The following is a 15,676-nucleotide window of genomic DNA, read 5'->3' on the forward strand; positions in this document are numbered from 1 at the left end:
GTCTACATTGTCTCTTGATGAGACGTGAGGTACTTGTGTTCAAAACGTTATGAGATACTCAGTAGCACAAGAAAGCCAGCGTTTTATTTTTCAATTTGCAAGTACTGTATATACTAGGTCTGACAAATTTCCAGGACTGATGTGTTTTCTCTGTCGATGGCAGCACTGGCTTGGCTTTTGTGCATCATAATCTGTTTTGTTAAAATAAGTAGCAATTGTGTTTTGAAGATGAACAACAAATATGTGGAACACAAGCGTCATTAAGGTTTTTGGTAAAACGAAACAAAAGTGGCACTTTTTGGCAAGTTGAAGCTGGTGTGGGGGAAAGACGCAATGGCAAGATCACGTGTTTGTGGGCCAAGAGGTTTGCGGAAGGGAGAACAGACGTGAATGATGTGTGGTCGGGAAGCCCGCCAATTTCCAAAATGGATGAAAATGCCAAAAGGGTGAGGATGTTGGTCCAATTTGATAGTCAGATTGATATCAGACCAGTTTAACTTGAAAAGAGGGGAATAGGTTGATTTTAGCTGAAAACTCAACATGAGAGAGGTGTGTGCCAAAATGGTCCCAAAGGCCCTGAGCAACAAACAAATAAGGGAGGTTCCACGTTTGTTTTGACCTGTTGTAATGCGGTCAAAAGATCGTGATCTATTGAACAAAATTGTCACCGGAGATCAGACCTGGGTCTACCAGTACGACCCCAAAATGAAACGCTACAGTCTGCAATGGAAAACCCTCATCCCCAAGACCAAAAAAAAAAAAACCACACACAAAGTTCAGTCAAAATGATGCTGATTTGTTTTTTTTCACATCAAAAGGATTGTCCACAGTGTTTCCTCCAGAACAGTGAACCAAGCATTTTAGAGTGAAGGTTTGCAAAGTTTGAGAAAATGTGCTTTGTGTGTCAGACCAGAGCTCACACTGAAGAAGTGGACTCCCCATCATGACAATGGTCCCACGCATATATCCCTCTGAGGGAATTCTTGGCAGACAAATCATTATGCTGGAGTATCCTCCCTACTTTCCCAACTTGGCCACATGTGATTTTCATTGTTTCCAAGACTGAAAACTCCAATGAAAAGAACTTGTTTTTCATCAATAGAAGAGATCCAGAGAGCTTTGACCAAATGAGATAAATATCTTTAGACAATGACTTACAAGGGTACTTTGAAGCATGGCAGTGATGTTTGCAAGCGTATACAGACTCCCAGGGAGATTACCTTGAAGGTGACCCACTAACCATAATTGGTACGTTTACAATAAAATTTTATATTGCTTTAATCCTGGAACTTTATTGTCAGACCATGCACAGCATGCTAATTGCACTTCTATTGAAAAAGAAAAAGTTGATGTTTCGTGCACCTATTGGATCTCGTTTTAACATATTGAACTCCCCTAGTATATTGAGAAGTCTGGTGTTCACTGAGCTGAGCATTAAAATCTGGTGTGCCATGCTTTAGGAGTAAGCCTCTTCTGTTTGAAATTTTCAGTTTTGGTGTGCCCATCAAATTTGTTGTCTCAACCATCTAGGAAGACATCAATGATGACTTTGCCATTAGACATTTCATGTAAATCAATCAGTTGCCCTTCTATTCCATGATAATACATGTATTTTTGCCTTTTAACCTTGGATTTTGCAGTTTTACACTCAAGCATGGCACATGGCTCTTGCCAGCAAGTTCCCGGAGAAGTTCACCTATGAAGAGTTGGAACAAGTGGTGAGATTGATGTGAATAGCAACATTGCTGTGTATGGTGATTAAGAGCCCTTTTAATTATTCGTTTCATTTGCTGTGGCATATTCACCAAGTCATGGGAGCAAAAACTATCTTTTTAATATGCTATTCTTGCTCTAAAAGTAAAGCATTTGTACTTCAATCAATTTCATATTCGCTTTAATATCTTGTATGCTCAGGCACATTTACAAAAAAATGGGAGTGTATTCAAGGTGGGTTTAACTTACAGCTGCAGTAGGCATTTTTATTTTTAACCTCGTATTTCTATAGGATGATGGGTTTCAGTTTGGGAGGCCTGCCTCCATGCCGCCATCACCATCCACTTCACGTCGAGAAAGTGCATCTGGCAGTGAAGAGGAGCAAGAAGATTTAGAAGAGCAGTACTTCCTGAATATTGCAAGTGAAGAGGACAAGAATGATGATCCAAACAAGTTTTGCAGCTTCACTGCTCTTTTCAACTTCTTGAAGGCACAAGAAAAACACGAGGGGCTGGATGGTTTAAGGCGATGGAAAAAGATGGAGTCGGAGGATTTTGAAGAAACCTAAATCGTGATTAATGAAACTGCGAAGCAACCAGTCTTTGCACTCTGGCATCAATTTGTGACCATGTGTGATATTTAAAAAAAAAAAAAAAATCCAGCCTGTGCATTATACATGACCACGTTTTGACTTTATTCTGGATTTGCTAACTTATTAATTTGTGCACCCCAAATGATTTTGCCCACATTACAGCAATTTGCTGGATTTTCCACAAAAGTTGTAACGATGAACATCATGTGAATTGTTGCATCAGGATATTTGATAGACTTGAGCTGCATCTCATAGCCAATGTTTATTGCATTTCAAATGAAAAATATAATGCAAATTTGATATAAAATAAATTACAAAACTGCCTGACAAAAGGACACGTCGAATTTTTAATCGCTGCAGTTGCCTGCAAGCTGAACTCAAAATTGTATATTGTCATTGATGGTTTCCCTTGCTTTAAAACAAAAGCTGGGTGTCAAACGTAAAGGATATTTACTTGTGGTTAACACTTTTTTTACAGCAATGAAAAAAAAAATACTTCTTGCTGACCACCTTTCCCGACACTCACCACCTCTTCCATCCTCAAATTTGGCAGCAATTTTAACCTGAGAAAAATATTTTAAATCCTTTAGTTCATAATATAGACATGTAATAACAATTGCATCTCTATATGAACAATTTAAAATCTACCTTTAAGGTTTGTTGGAGATGAGATGGCATGGGTACCAAGTCAAGTCAAAACATTTCTTAGGATTCAGATAAAGACAAACAAAGACAATTGTTTACATGGCAGCACGAGGAATGTTTTGTATGTATTTTCCAAACTGCCACCAAAAAATAATAATAATCTCCTTCCACGGTTAGAACCGAGTCCATAGAATGAGGTTCACCATACAGTATGTGGCTGTGTTCAAACCATCGTATCACTCTCGCCGACTCTGTTCACCAACTGTGGAAAAGGCATTTCACGCATGAGTAGCAGCTGCAAACATCAAATTTGAAAAATTGGATTTTCCAATAAGCTGGTAAACATGACTTTTTATATGCATTTGCTAAGGCTGTACATGAGGAAGGACTTCATCTTTGGTGATGCTGTATCGGTTCACAATCTAATATACAAGCTTGGGTTTCAAAGCAAGTTTACATGTCGAACACCAGTACTTTGACAATCCATAGGATATGTAATGTCCATGCAAATGCCATAAGATAAGAGCCAGCTTAAAATGCAATTTAAGCTGGGTAACAATTTCAAGCATGATGGCCAACATGATACCATTAATGCACCAAGCACACTTGCAATAGTTCATGGATGGCATCAATGCAGTTCATGGAGATAGCATACATGACGGACCAGGATGTAACAGAACGAAGAGTAAATAGAAAGGACCAAATAAAGGACTTGCAAGAATAATGCACATGGGAAAGAATCTGGGCAAAGGGAGGGTGATTGGGTGATCCGGTGGGGGGAGTGGTGAACAGAATGGATGTGCAAGCCCTCAATCACAGGAGTGAATGAATGAATGATCGTTTTAAGAACCATTTTCCCCGCTAGAGCGGGGGTTAGCCTTGTGGGCCCCATGACAATCATGGTTCCCTGTTTGAGGCAATGTTTTTATGGCCGGATGCCCTTCCTGACGCCAACCCTTAGTCGCCTCTTATGATGCGCAGGGATACGGTGTATCTATTCTAAATCGGGGTACACACCGTGTTCATTCATCCCAGCAAGCCGGTACTCAATTTGCCGACCTCGGAAGGATGACAGGCTGAGTCAACCCCCCTGGCGTTAATTCAGCGATCGACCAGGATTCGAACCCAGGACCCTAGGATCCCAAGCCGGCACCCTAACCGCTAAGCCAACACCAGGGTGGAAGGCAGAAATAAAAAAAAACAAGAGAATTCAACGTAGCCAGGCTGTACCTGCTCAGTGGAGGATCTGCTGTCCCCCTGTCATGTGACCATATCCTCAGCACTGAATGGTGGACGTTTGTGATACATACACTGGACAGATAGCCAAATAAACGTTATTCCTGACTGCATTGCCCGATGGGCTAGGCTGTAAAAACATATGGCTGCCGAACCATGTGAATGACGCCATTTTTTTTTTCTCGACCGATTATCCCCATAGCTCACGCGTGATTTTGTACTGATCGGATAAAGCATTCTACGTGTTGATTTAAGACGTCGTAATGAAGGCAACTATGACATCAGTCACATATGTTATTCCCCATGGGGAGTACTCCACAATGAGTCACCTTTCAAATTTTTTTATGGAGTAGGTAGTTTGAGATATAAATGTGCAAAGTTTTTCAGTTTTTCCAAGATGGCGCCTGTACCATGGGACTAATGACCATGATTATTTGTAAAAATTCTGCAAGAGACACCTATGGTATGAGGGAGGAGGATCTCAAATTATGGGGAGGAGGGAAGGGGAATCTGCTCACCAAGAGACTGGGAAACAGATGGGCTGGAAGGGTTGGGTTAATGAGAATAGAAATGATCATGGTTGTGAAAGGGGGATAGAGAGCTTCATAATGGCAGACACCAATGATTCTAAAGTCTGATTTCCATGGCAACAAGCTGAGTGAGTTAGGGGCAACAGCCCAAAAGAGAGCAGTACTCCAAGCTGCAAATTAAGGCTTTGAGGAGATAAAAGTGAATGTGTGCCAGGCAAATACTTTGCACAACAGGGGATACCCAGTTGACGGCTGGCTTTGGAGGCCAACTTAGATGTGTGTTTTTCACCCAAGAAAGATCATTACTGATGGAAAGGCCCAAAACTTTGATTGAATGAACTTCCTCAAGAGGATTGTTAAGGAAGTACATTGGAGGGTTTGCCAGACAGTCATTTTTGAAAGAGAGCGAGTGTGAGATCTCAGACATACTCCAAGTGTTTGACAAGCTTGTGATTCCATCAGTCAGCAGAGAGGGATGAGGCTCCAACCTGCTGATCTTAAAGACGACAGATGCTTCAGTGGAGAATGGAGACATCAGCAAATAGATAGAGGATTTTCCAGAGTCAGAGATCTTTAATGAAGATTTGGAATAGGACTTGGTCCAGGACTGCCTTTGGTCACTCCAGCCTTGACAGGGAGAGATAAGGATTCCATCGAGAGCCACGCATTGGCTACAAGAGGAAAAGGAAGTCAGTAAGCCATTAAAGGAAGTGGCCATTGATGCCATAGGCAGAGTTTGGAGATCAAGGTGGAAGGCCAGACTATCAAATGCTCGAGATGTTTAGAGAGACGGTCGTGATCATGTCAGAGATTGAGGGTGTCCTGTCCATCCATTGTTGTGAGAGCAGAAGTAGCATGTGTAGGGTAGTGACTGGGTTTGAATCCGAAATTACGTTCTGAGATCAGTCAGTTGGAGGAAAGGAAGGATTATATAACTGCAACAATGAATTCCATGACCTTGCTGATGAGTGGTAGTAAACTAATAAATCTAGTTCAGCCTTATTGAGGCGTTCGACCTTTTCACGGGCACAGTCGGCTGTGGTGCCATTTGAAATGAGGGAAGGGCCGAAGGGGGAGGATACTCCAGAGACAGACTTGAAAAGGTAACACCAAGTCTTAGAGGAGGTTGGTTTGAAAGCTCAGCCTTGTTGGCCACATTTTTTGAGGCTCTCTTGAGAGTGGATACACTTGTGGGCTCTGGGGAACAATCCGAGTTTACCTTAGGTCTGACTTGCTTTCAGGAAGAGCAGGCAAGTTGTTTCAAGGCATTTTCCTCACCACAGGATTCGGTGCACCATAGGTGAGAGGGTGCGTATGATAAGTCGACAAGATGGGATGAATCTGTGTATAAGGGACAGCATGTTTCTGTGGAAGAATGTCCCAAAGAATGCCCAGTTAAAGTCAGATTATGTCAGGCCCTTGAAGTCACAGAAGTCCTTTGCTGAAGTGCCATGGCTATTACCTAGTCAATTGGCATGTTAACCGTTTAAATCACCAGATGAAGAAAGTGGGGATGGGTGGTTAATATATATTTCATATATATATATATACATTCTTAATGGAGTTGTCAGGTAGGAGGACAGTACAGTACAACACATTCAAAGAGATGGGAGCAGAGGTTATTCACAGTTAAAGGTACTCTTGGGGTTTTGGGGGCATAACATAAGTATACGGAGAGTTAGAAATGGAGTTCTTGAAATAAACTGCAAACTGTTCCACCTCTCCTTCTGCTGTTGCTTTTGTTACGTTGCATCCTGATCTGTTCTGTATTTTTGCTCTTCCACCAGGCTGGAGTATGTATACAAAATAAAAAATTAATAATCTGCCACTGAGACAGTGTTCAGGTCTCTCAAAATGGAGGAGAAAACAGACAGGAAAAGTCAGAAACGTCCTGTGGGAGGAGGGATTTTGTTAAACTAATGTCCGGTTTATGAGAGGCAGCCTGGATTGAGATCTGTTTGGAGCAGAGGCCTCGGATGTTGGACATCCACACAGTTAGGGATAGGTGAGAGATGCTGTTGGCAGGGTCCAGAAACATGGAGAGGGGGTGTGGTGGAAGGGATTATGGTGGGGCAAGGGTGATGTTGAGAGGGGTGGGGAGAGAGACTGCAAGGCAGGGGGTGGGAGCAAAAGGGATGAGGGTGGGGCTATGAAGCTGAGAGGTGGTGGGGCATGGTGAAAGAAGGTAGGAGGTGGTGTGGAGGGCGTTGGGTGGTTGGGGGGGGGGGGGGGGGAGTTAGTTATTTTTGTCTGTATTTATTTTTTAACTTTTAGATTACCTTTGAGTGTGTGTATGTATGTGTGTGTATGTATGTGTGTATATATATATGTATGTATATATATATATATATATGTATATATATATATACATATATATTGTTGCGGATCTCAGCGCCGGCCTTTCCCCTTACCAAGGGGGGATTAGTCCCCTTGTCTTTTACTAGCCGACGGGACCCGGGGCCTATGACGTCCTACCCGGGCAGCATTAAATAGGGTTTTAAGACTAAGAATTCGCTATTACCTAAGTACTAACGCCGACCGGAAACGAGGAAATAAGCCCCGCCCGAATCACGGGTGTTGGTGGAAACGCCGAGCGGTAGCGAACCCGTGACCCGAGCCGTTAGCAATGGCTAAACCCGATCCAAGCGGTTCATAATCGTGCCACGCTTACCCAATGATGGAAATGACGGAAACGGTCGAATTTGGGAAGAAAAGGATTAACATAATTTATTTACACTTTGTACAATAAGAAGAAGAAGAATACACAGTGCAGCCTTAAACAGTCTTAACTTATCCCAAGACAAACGGGCCCGTCACACTCAGACAGACTCACGGGGTTGCAGACGAACAGGTTGATGGTCCAGGGATGCGTCCAGGCAGCTCGCTCTCCGGTCCCCAACTCGCACCGCGAAGTAGATGAACCAGACGGCAGCGGCCAGGAGCTCTCCGCGTGACGTTTGGCGCGCACGGGATTATGATAGGGCGGACGGTAGGCTGGCTTTGGCGGTTACACTTGCGGCTCAGCCGCGTACGTAATAAGCGAATAGTTCGTAATAGTTCAATAAACGCGAGCAATGCGCTTCTCAATCAATGCTCGAAACTGTCGTGTGCACGCCAGCCCTCTTAATGCAGTTCTCACACGAGTGCTCCGGATCAGTTCTCTCAATGGCAGTCCTCTTCCAGCCAGTCCTCTCACAAAGCGCAATTCACCCAACGAGTCCTCTGAGTCTTTTGTAAGCGCCTCTCCCTTCTCATAGCTCAACTCATCTCGTACCAGAACTCATAACCCAACTTGAGCGCCTGCCTCTCCCTTCTCATCTCAACTGGGGGCCTCGCGCCAAGGGTTTTATTGCCACGCCCTTGGAACCCTCTGGAACTCACCAGACGTTTCTTGCCACGCCCTATCATGCCATGCCCACCGAGCTCTGGTTGGCTGTTGCTCTTACCGTCCCTGCCTCCTGACGCGCTGCTTGACGCGGCCACACCTCAACCCTCGCGCACCTCCCTCTTTTCAGGCCTACCTCGTGGTTACCCGACTTGTTTGAGCGAGCAAAGGGCAGCAATTGCTGTTAGCAGCCAAAGCACCACACACGGGGGGATCAGCCAAAATGAGGCGCGGGATCGAGTTTGCCCATTGGAATTAGAGGGTGGCCACAAAATGAAAAGGACCTAAGCTTAATTCTTTACACAACGCAGATGTCACTAGGGAAATGGCCTACTCTTACACATACTATGACATAACTAATTCTAATGGGCCTGTGTGTTGCTTGTGGACTAACTATGGGGGGTAAACCTTTAACCTTTAATGATGTCATATTTACAATCTCAAAACCTCAACACTGCAACCCTTCTTCGCCAGGCTCGTCCCCGAGCCGAACCCACACAAGTGAGCACGACCGGTTTTGAGCAAGGGTCAGGACTACTTTTTAACTTCCGTGTGACACTTAGGTGTGGTTCCCCTCTACATTTAATCTAACACCCTGTGTGTGACAGTTTTACAACACTAAATATGTCCCACCTACTGCGTTGTGTACTAACTAACAGATTCACACCCACAACTAACCGAATTGCGGAAAGAATTCTCAAACTATACATAGATCCGGTGGGGAGCATGTTATTTACAAGACTACCTACTTATTTACAGTTCTACAACCTAGGACCTGTTCTTCTGTGGGAGAGAATTTTGAGAGGAGAGAAACAGATTGGCATATATTGTGCATATTGGGTGCAACATTTGGTGTGGGGAGTGGGATTTGACCCGAAGTGCGCCTAACGCACTCAAAATTACGAGCGGCCGAAATTTAATATAACATCCAAATTAAAAATCGTGCCATGGATAACCAAGACGGTCAGATGCCGGTGGGGGTAGGAGAGGAGATAGATGAGGGGTTAGAATCGATAACCCAGGACCCCCGGGAAGAATGGGAAGAAAAGGAGAACATTAAGGAGGGGCCGGCCGTAGGGGAAGAAAATGGCGGCGCCTCGCACATGGCGGCGAGAGCCGAGCCCGCGGTGCCAGCGGGTTGGGACCTGTATGTACTCGTAGAACAACTACAAGCATCTATAGAAATGCAGAAGGATGAAGCAAGGCGTAATAGTGACAAATCCACCCGGGAATTGGAGAAGGTGAAAAATGAATTGGGAAGCGAAATGGGGGGCCAATTGAAAGAATTGGGGGACAAATCCACCCGGGAAATAAAACAGATGGCGGGTCAATTAGAAGAGGTAAAAAACGGGCTGGAAAGCAAAATGGAAACCCGAGTGGAGTTAATAAAAGAGATGGGAAAAGACATAAGGCGCAGGTCGAGCGGGAAAGTCGCATTGGTACGCGACGGGATAGCGCGACGTGAGGAACGCGTGGAGAGCCAGGTAGAGCAGAGCACAGTTAAGTGGACCGGGGTATAAATTGCGACACGGGGTATGGAAAAGCCGACGGCCGCCGACTTGGAAAATTTTATTTTATGTGCGCCAGCGGTCATCGAGCTTAATAAAGAAAAAGAAATTATAATTGAAATTGGGGTTGAGACGGCAGGGTTAGTACATGTATCACAGGAGATCGAGATGGAATGTACTCAGTCTGGATTCACATCGTGATGTCGGGCTGCCTAACCCCAATGAAAGTTTGCAGGTGCGGTTGGAGAAGAGAATCCCGAAGGTGAGTAGGGGTGTGTATGGCGCGAAAGTGTTTGGCGCGAAAAGATTTTTCGCGTGCTTGGGATCGCGTCGTCACCCGGGCGCTCGTGGAAGGTCCGTGGTGCGCTGTGTGAAGGTGAATGGCGCGCGTGTGCGAACGGCACCGAAGCGCGAGTGTGTTAGAGTGCGAAGAAGAATGCACAACGGAGTGTATGTGGGAAGTGTGTTGAAGAAGAGTGTGAAACGGAGTGTGACAGAGTGTGCGATGGCCGGAGAGAGTGTGCGGGAGTGCACACCAGAGCACATGATTGGGTGTGCCACAAGAGAGTGCACACCCATGGGTAAGTGTGCGCTGATTGGGTGTGTGCAGGAGTGCACACCCGTGGGTGTTAGAGGATGTAACGAGGGAGAGTGCACGAGAGGAGTGCCTGGAAGAGAAGTGTGTAATGGAGTATGCGAGTGGTATGAGTGTGCCAGGGTGTGTGCGAGGATGTGTAATAAGGGAGTGTGCGAGCGGCGTGAGTGGGCCTGAGTGGTGTGCACCTGAGTGTGTAAGAACAGAGTGCACGGAGAGAGAGTGCAGAAGTAGAATGCATGGATGTATGAGAGGCGCTGGAGCGCCTCGATGTGCGAGTATGGAAAGGGTCGCGCGTGGTGTGAGAATGCGGCTCGAGCATCGACCCAGACCGGGGGGTTAGCGTTTAGGCTGACGTATAGCCGACGCGAGCTCTCGGGGCGTGGTGCGCTTTGTGTGCTGCGGGGGCCGGCAGGGAGCGTTGCCGCAGCGGCGTGCACGATTCGGGGCGGGCCCCGCCCTGTATGGTCGGTGCCGTGCCGTGGCGAAAGCGGCAAACGGCACGTTTCAAGGGGAGGAAGGTGAGGTCGGAACTTCGCCCCCTGGTGGGCGCGGTGCTCCGACCGGGTGAGGTTGGGCCATCGTGCCAGAGACCGAAAGGCTCCGCGCAGAGATGGCGCCTGGAACCTCGGCCCAAGTATGCCTCCTCCCCAGAATCGAAAATGCCGGACGGACCCAATCAACAGGAGACTGACCACCCGCATGCATTGCTCGGCTTTTCGAAGCCGAGCTGTGAAAATGTATTTCCGCACTGAGAGGCTCAAGTGGAGTGGACTAATAGAGATAGTGTTGGCGAATGGTAGCTTTACCATTCTTTTGGGGCACATGAGCTATAGATTATGGGGTGGCAGTGAAAACTAGCCGAGGGCGGGCTCGGATATTGTTAGGGCTTTAAAGATGACAATAGGAGACACAAGATTTAAGTAGAGACATTTGTACAAGTAGAGGGGACGTAGTCAGATTAGCTGGATGTTAATGACGTGGGTGTGCTTAGTGTAAGGGAAGACGGGAAAGCACGAGTATTAGAGGGAAGTAGATAGTTAGATGATGCTGTGTGTATGAGCTTGAGAGTGAGAATCTTTGTGATGCGCTTGAGCAAATGAGGAATTGAATGATAATCTTTGTGGTGAGCGTGAGCAAATGAGGAATTGGTCGGGGATGACCAGAGAAAGTGTATGAGTGGTGTATTGAGGACAAATGGAATGGTGTTGAGTGAATGGACTTGCATGGTGTGCAAGTGGAGAACAGGTGTATGGAATAAATGGTGTGGAGTAAGTGGTGTGGAATGAGTGGTGTGGAGTGCATGGTGCGAAGGAGTGGATGGGGGAAGATGGACCCCTTCACGAATACCTGGGGAGGGTAGTTTAAAGTTAGGTAGAGGGGTAGGTAAATTGTTGGATATTGACACCTGTGGTGCGAGTAGTAACAAGGTATTGCTTTGAGGGGTGCATGAGTGTGGAAATGGCTGGGCGTGTGGGCTTAATTGGTGAGTATAGTTATTGGGGCACTCCGCCACTGGTAGTCTGTCGGCCAGGTGAGGCCGCAGGTAGGCTCTGGGAGCCAGTTCGAGTTCAGAGTAATGTTCAGTGGGGCCCGAGGATCCTAGGAAGGGACCCAGGTAGCCCAATGCCAGAGAGGGCATCAGAGGGGTGAGAGAGCCAGGAGTCCCTTCCCCGATTTACGGTAGTTGTAAAGAGCATGGTAAGCTCGGGTGGTGACTTCAGTGGTGGAGGTGCGCAGGTAGGTAGACCTGCTGGGAGAGCCACACGACCCAGCCCCGAAATTGTGCGAAGGCACAGTAGAGAAAAATTGGGGGAGTGAGACCCCAAATTTGGAAGGCACCACAGGGTGGGTCAATGGGAATTGGTTTTTAGAACCACATAGTTTTAAGATGCCAATTGGCAGGGCATGACCCCGGGTAGTTTAAGAGTTAATTTTGTTGGAGTATAATTAGGATGAGAAATCTCTTCGCAACATCCACATCCACTCACCAAGGTGACAGAACTCCACACCAGATTTTGCAAACATTTGGATGGTAAAGACACATCATGACGTGACATTGTGTTTATTCCATCTCTTCCTTCTTGGGAGGGATTGGCTGACGAATTTGGAGTAGAGGGGGGGGGATAGAAGAGACAAGACGTAGAGACGAATTTGTAAATTGTAGATACAGGGAGGGGCAAGGGTAGTGTAGGCTGACATGGGGGGTTACGAACGGTTAGGGACGAGCTTTCTCCGCTCGCTCTTCCGTGCTCCTCATGTTGCATTGCCTTGTATTGTGTGTACCTTCGCGCCTTTTCCTCCGCTGACTCTCTGCTTTGTCTTTCCTCCCCACCCAAGAACCCATATTTTTGTTGAGGGGAGTGTGCAGGAACCCTGAGCTGTGCGGCTGCACTTTGCTCCCCCTGTGTAGCTGCACTCTGCTACATCTGGCTGCACCAGTACACCTAATGGACCACACGTTCTGTGGCCTGGCACCTTTTGCCGGGGCAGACAATTGCTACAGGCGTTATCTTGCCCTGCGGACCACTGATTCTAAGTGGTGTAAAAGTCACGCAGATGGACCATGAGATTGGCCCTGCTGAAATAATAAAAAAACGGACACGGTTTGTGCACTTTTTATTTATTCCGTTGTGTCAGGAAGGAAGATCTCAAGTTTTATTATGGCACACCGAAGACGAAGCAGGAAGGCGCAAGACGCAGCCAAGCAGCAGCCCAGCAGCTGCCAAGCAGCAAACATTTATTGTGAAATGTGCATTTTTGATGACTGTGCAATTTTGTGCATTTTCTATATGGTGTATTGGTGCAGTGCAATTGTGTTTCTCTCTATTTCAAAAAAAAAATTTCCCAACAAAAAGAACAGGTCTTGGGTTGCAGAACTGTAAATAATTAGTTAGTCTTGTAAATAGCATGCTCCCCACCGGCTTTGTGTATAGTTTGAGAATTCTTTCCGTAATTCGGTTAGCCGTGGGTGAGTCAGTTAGTTAGTACACAACGCAGTAGGTGGGACATATTTAGTGTTGTAAAACTGTTACACACACGGTGTTAGGTTAAATGTAGAGGGGAACCACATCTAAGTGTCACACGTAAGTTAAAAAGTAGTCCTGACCCTTGCTCAAAACTGGTCGTTCTCACATGTGTGGGTTCGGCTCGGGGACGAGCCTGGCGAAGGAGGGGGGCAGTGTTGAGGTTTTGAGATTGTACATATAACATCATTAAAGGTTAAAGGTTCACCCCCCATAGTTAGTCCACAAGCAACACGTAGGCCCATTAGAATTAGTTAGTCATGTGAAAAAGTAAGTACACCCCATGTAAAGTTTTGACTTTTTCAACATATTTCAACATACAGCTATTTGATCTTCATTTCAACAATATTGATAGATAAAGGTGATATAATATAACAAATATCATGAAACATTTACATTTTGTAGTCCATTGTATAATTTAAATAAACATAAATGCAAAGTTCGCATGTGGAAAAAGTAAGTACACCCCTGGCTCCAATAGGTGGTATTGCCCCCTTTGGCAGAAACAACCTCAAGTAGACGTTTCTTATAACTCTCTACCAGTCTCTGACATCGACTGGGAGAAATTTTTGCCCACTCCTCCATGCAGAATTCTTTCAGCTGTGCGATGTTTGAGGGGTTTCTTGCATGCACAGCTCGTTTCAAATCCCCCCACAACATCTCGATGGGATTTAGATCCGGGCTTTGACTTGGCCATTCCAGAACCCTCCATTTCTTTATTTTCAGCCATTCCTTGGTGGATGTACTGGTATGTTTAGGGTCATTGTCATGTTGCAAGGTCCACCATCGGTTGAGCTTCAACTCTCTGACAGATGGCCTCACATTATCCTCAAGCACCCTCTGGTACAATGAAGAATTCATAGTGGATTCTATGATGGTGAGCTTCCCAGGTCCTGATGCAGCAAAGCTGCCCCAAACCATATTTCCACCACCATGCTTTACAGTTGGTATCGGGTTCTTGTGGTCAAATGCTGTCTGGTTTTCGCCAAACATGGCTTCTGGTACTGTGGCTAAATAGCTCTACCTTTGACTCATCTGTCCAGAGCACATTGTTCCAGAAGTGCTGGTCCTTGCCTTGGTGTTCAATGGCAAACTTTAGCCTTGCCCTGATGTTCTTTCTGGACAGCAAAGGTTTCCTCCTGGCACACCTCTCATGTAGATCAAATTTGTGCAGCCTCTTTCTAATGGTACACTCGTGCACTTTGACATCAACAGTGGCAAGAGCTACCTGTTGGTCCCGTGATGACATTCTGGGGCTCTTAGACTTCTTTCAGCATCTTGCGGTCTGCTCTCGGGCTGAACTTGCTGGAGCGGCCTGGCCTGAACAAGTTGGCAGTTGTTTGGAATCTTCTCCACTTGTTGATGATCTTCCAGACAGTCGAATGATTGATTTCAAATTGTTTGGAGATCTTTTTAAATCCCTTCCCAGACTCGTAGGCACCTATAACCTTCTTTCTGAAGGCCTCAGAGAGCTCTTTTGAGCTAGGCATGGTGATGCCGCACACCTTAACAACAAAGAGCAAACCAAACTAAATGTCTGAGGTTTAAATAAGACAGGTTCCTCCAAGATCCTCTCTGACGATGTTCTAATCATTTGCACCTGAGCTGGTGCACCTGATTCTAATTTTAGGTATTTGAAGTAGTGAGAAATGTAGGGGTGAACTTACTTTTTCCACATGCAAAATTTGCATTTATGTTTATTTAAATTATTCAATGGACTACAAAATGTAAATGTTTCATGATATTTGTTATATTATATCACCTTTATCTATCAATATTGTTGAAATGAAGATCAAATAGCTGTATGTTGAAATATGTTGAAAAAGTCAAAACTTTACATGGGGTGTACTTACTTTTTCACGTGACTGTATGTCATAGTATGTGTAAGAGTAGGCCATTTCCCTAGTGATATCTGCGTTGTGTAAAGAAATGAGCTTAGGTCCTTTTCATTTTGCAGCCACCCTTCATTTTCATCAATGGGCAAACTCGATCCCACGCCCCATTTTGGCTGATCCCTCCGTGTGTGGTGCTTTGGCTCCCAGCAGCATTAGCTGCCCTTTGCTGGCTCAAACTAGTCGGGTAACCACGAGGTAGGCCTGGAAAGAGGGAGGAGCGCGAGGTCGGGGTGTGGCCACGACAAGCAGCACGTCAGAGGCGGTGACGGTAAGAGCAACAGCCAACCAGGGCTCGGTGGGCATGGGGTGATAGGGCATGGCAGCAAACGTCTGGTGAGTTCCAGAGGGTTCCAAGGGCATGGCAATAAAACCCTTTGCGCGAGGCCCCCACACCTCAGTTGGGTTATGAGGACTGGTACAGAGATGAGTTGAGCTATGAGAAGGGAGAGGCACTTACAAAGGACTCGGAGGACTCGTTGGGTGAATTGCGCTTTGTGAGAGGACTGCCATTGAGAGAACTGATCCGGAGCACTCGTGTGAGAACTGCATTA

General features: G+C 45.9%; 2 protein-coding genes across 5 annotated transcripts in view; one reads left to right on the forward strand and one right to left on the reverse strand.

The window, feature by feature from the left end:
- Nucleotides 1–1,749, forward strand: part of LOC137412097 (glycogen [starch] synthase, muscle-like) — a 66,759-nt gene extending 65,010 nt beyond the window's left edge. Inside the window, exon 15 of the mRNA XM_068097352.2 lies at nucleotides 1,641–1,749. Coding sequence (XP_067953453.2) covers nucleotides 1,641–1,733 — 93 coding nt within the window. The 3' untranslated portion in view covers nucleotides 1,734–1,749. The remainder of the gene's footprint in view (nucleotides 1–1,640) is intronic.
- A 128-nt stretch (nucleotides 1,750–1,877) lies between these two features.
- GOLT1B (golgi transport 1B) overlaps nucleotides 1,878–15,676 on the reverse strand; it is a 76,994-nt gene continuing 63,195 nt past the window's right edge. For all 4 annotated transcript variants that reach the window (XM_068097336.2, XM_068097342.2, XM_078769767.1 and 1 more), the window contains one exon: nucleotides 1,878–3,212. In XM_068097336.2, coding sequence (XP_067953437.1) covers nucleotides 3,174–3,212 — 39 coding nt within the window. In that variant the 3' untranslated portion in view covers nucleotides 1,878–3,173. The remainder of the gene's footprint in view (nucleotides 3,213–15,676) is intronic.

Source organism: Myxine glutinosa, chromosome 1 (genome assembly GCF_964187855.1).
Source record: "Myxine glutinosa chromosome 1, kmMyxGlut1.1, whole genome shotgun sequence".
NCBI classification, from domain to species: Eukaryota; Metazoa; Chordata; class Myxini; order Myxiniformes; family Myxinidae; genus Myxine; species Myxine glutinosa.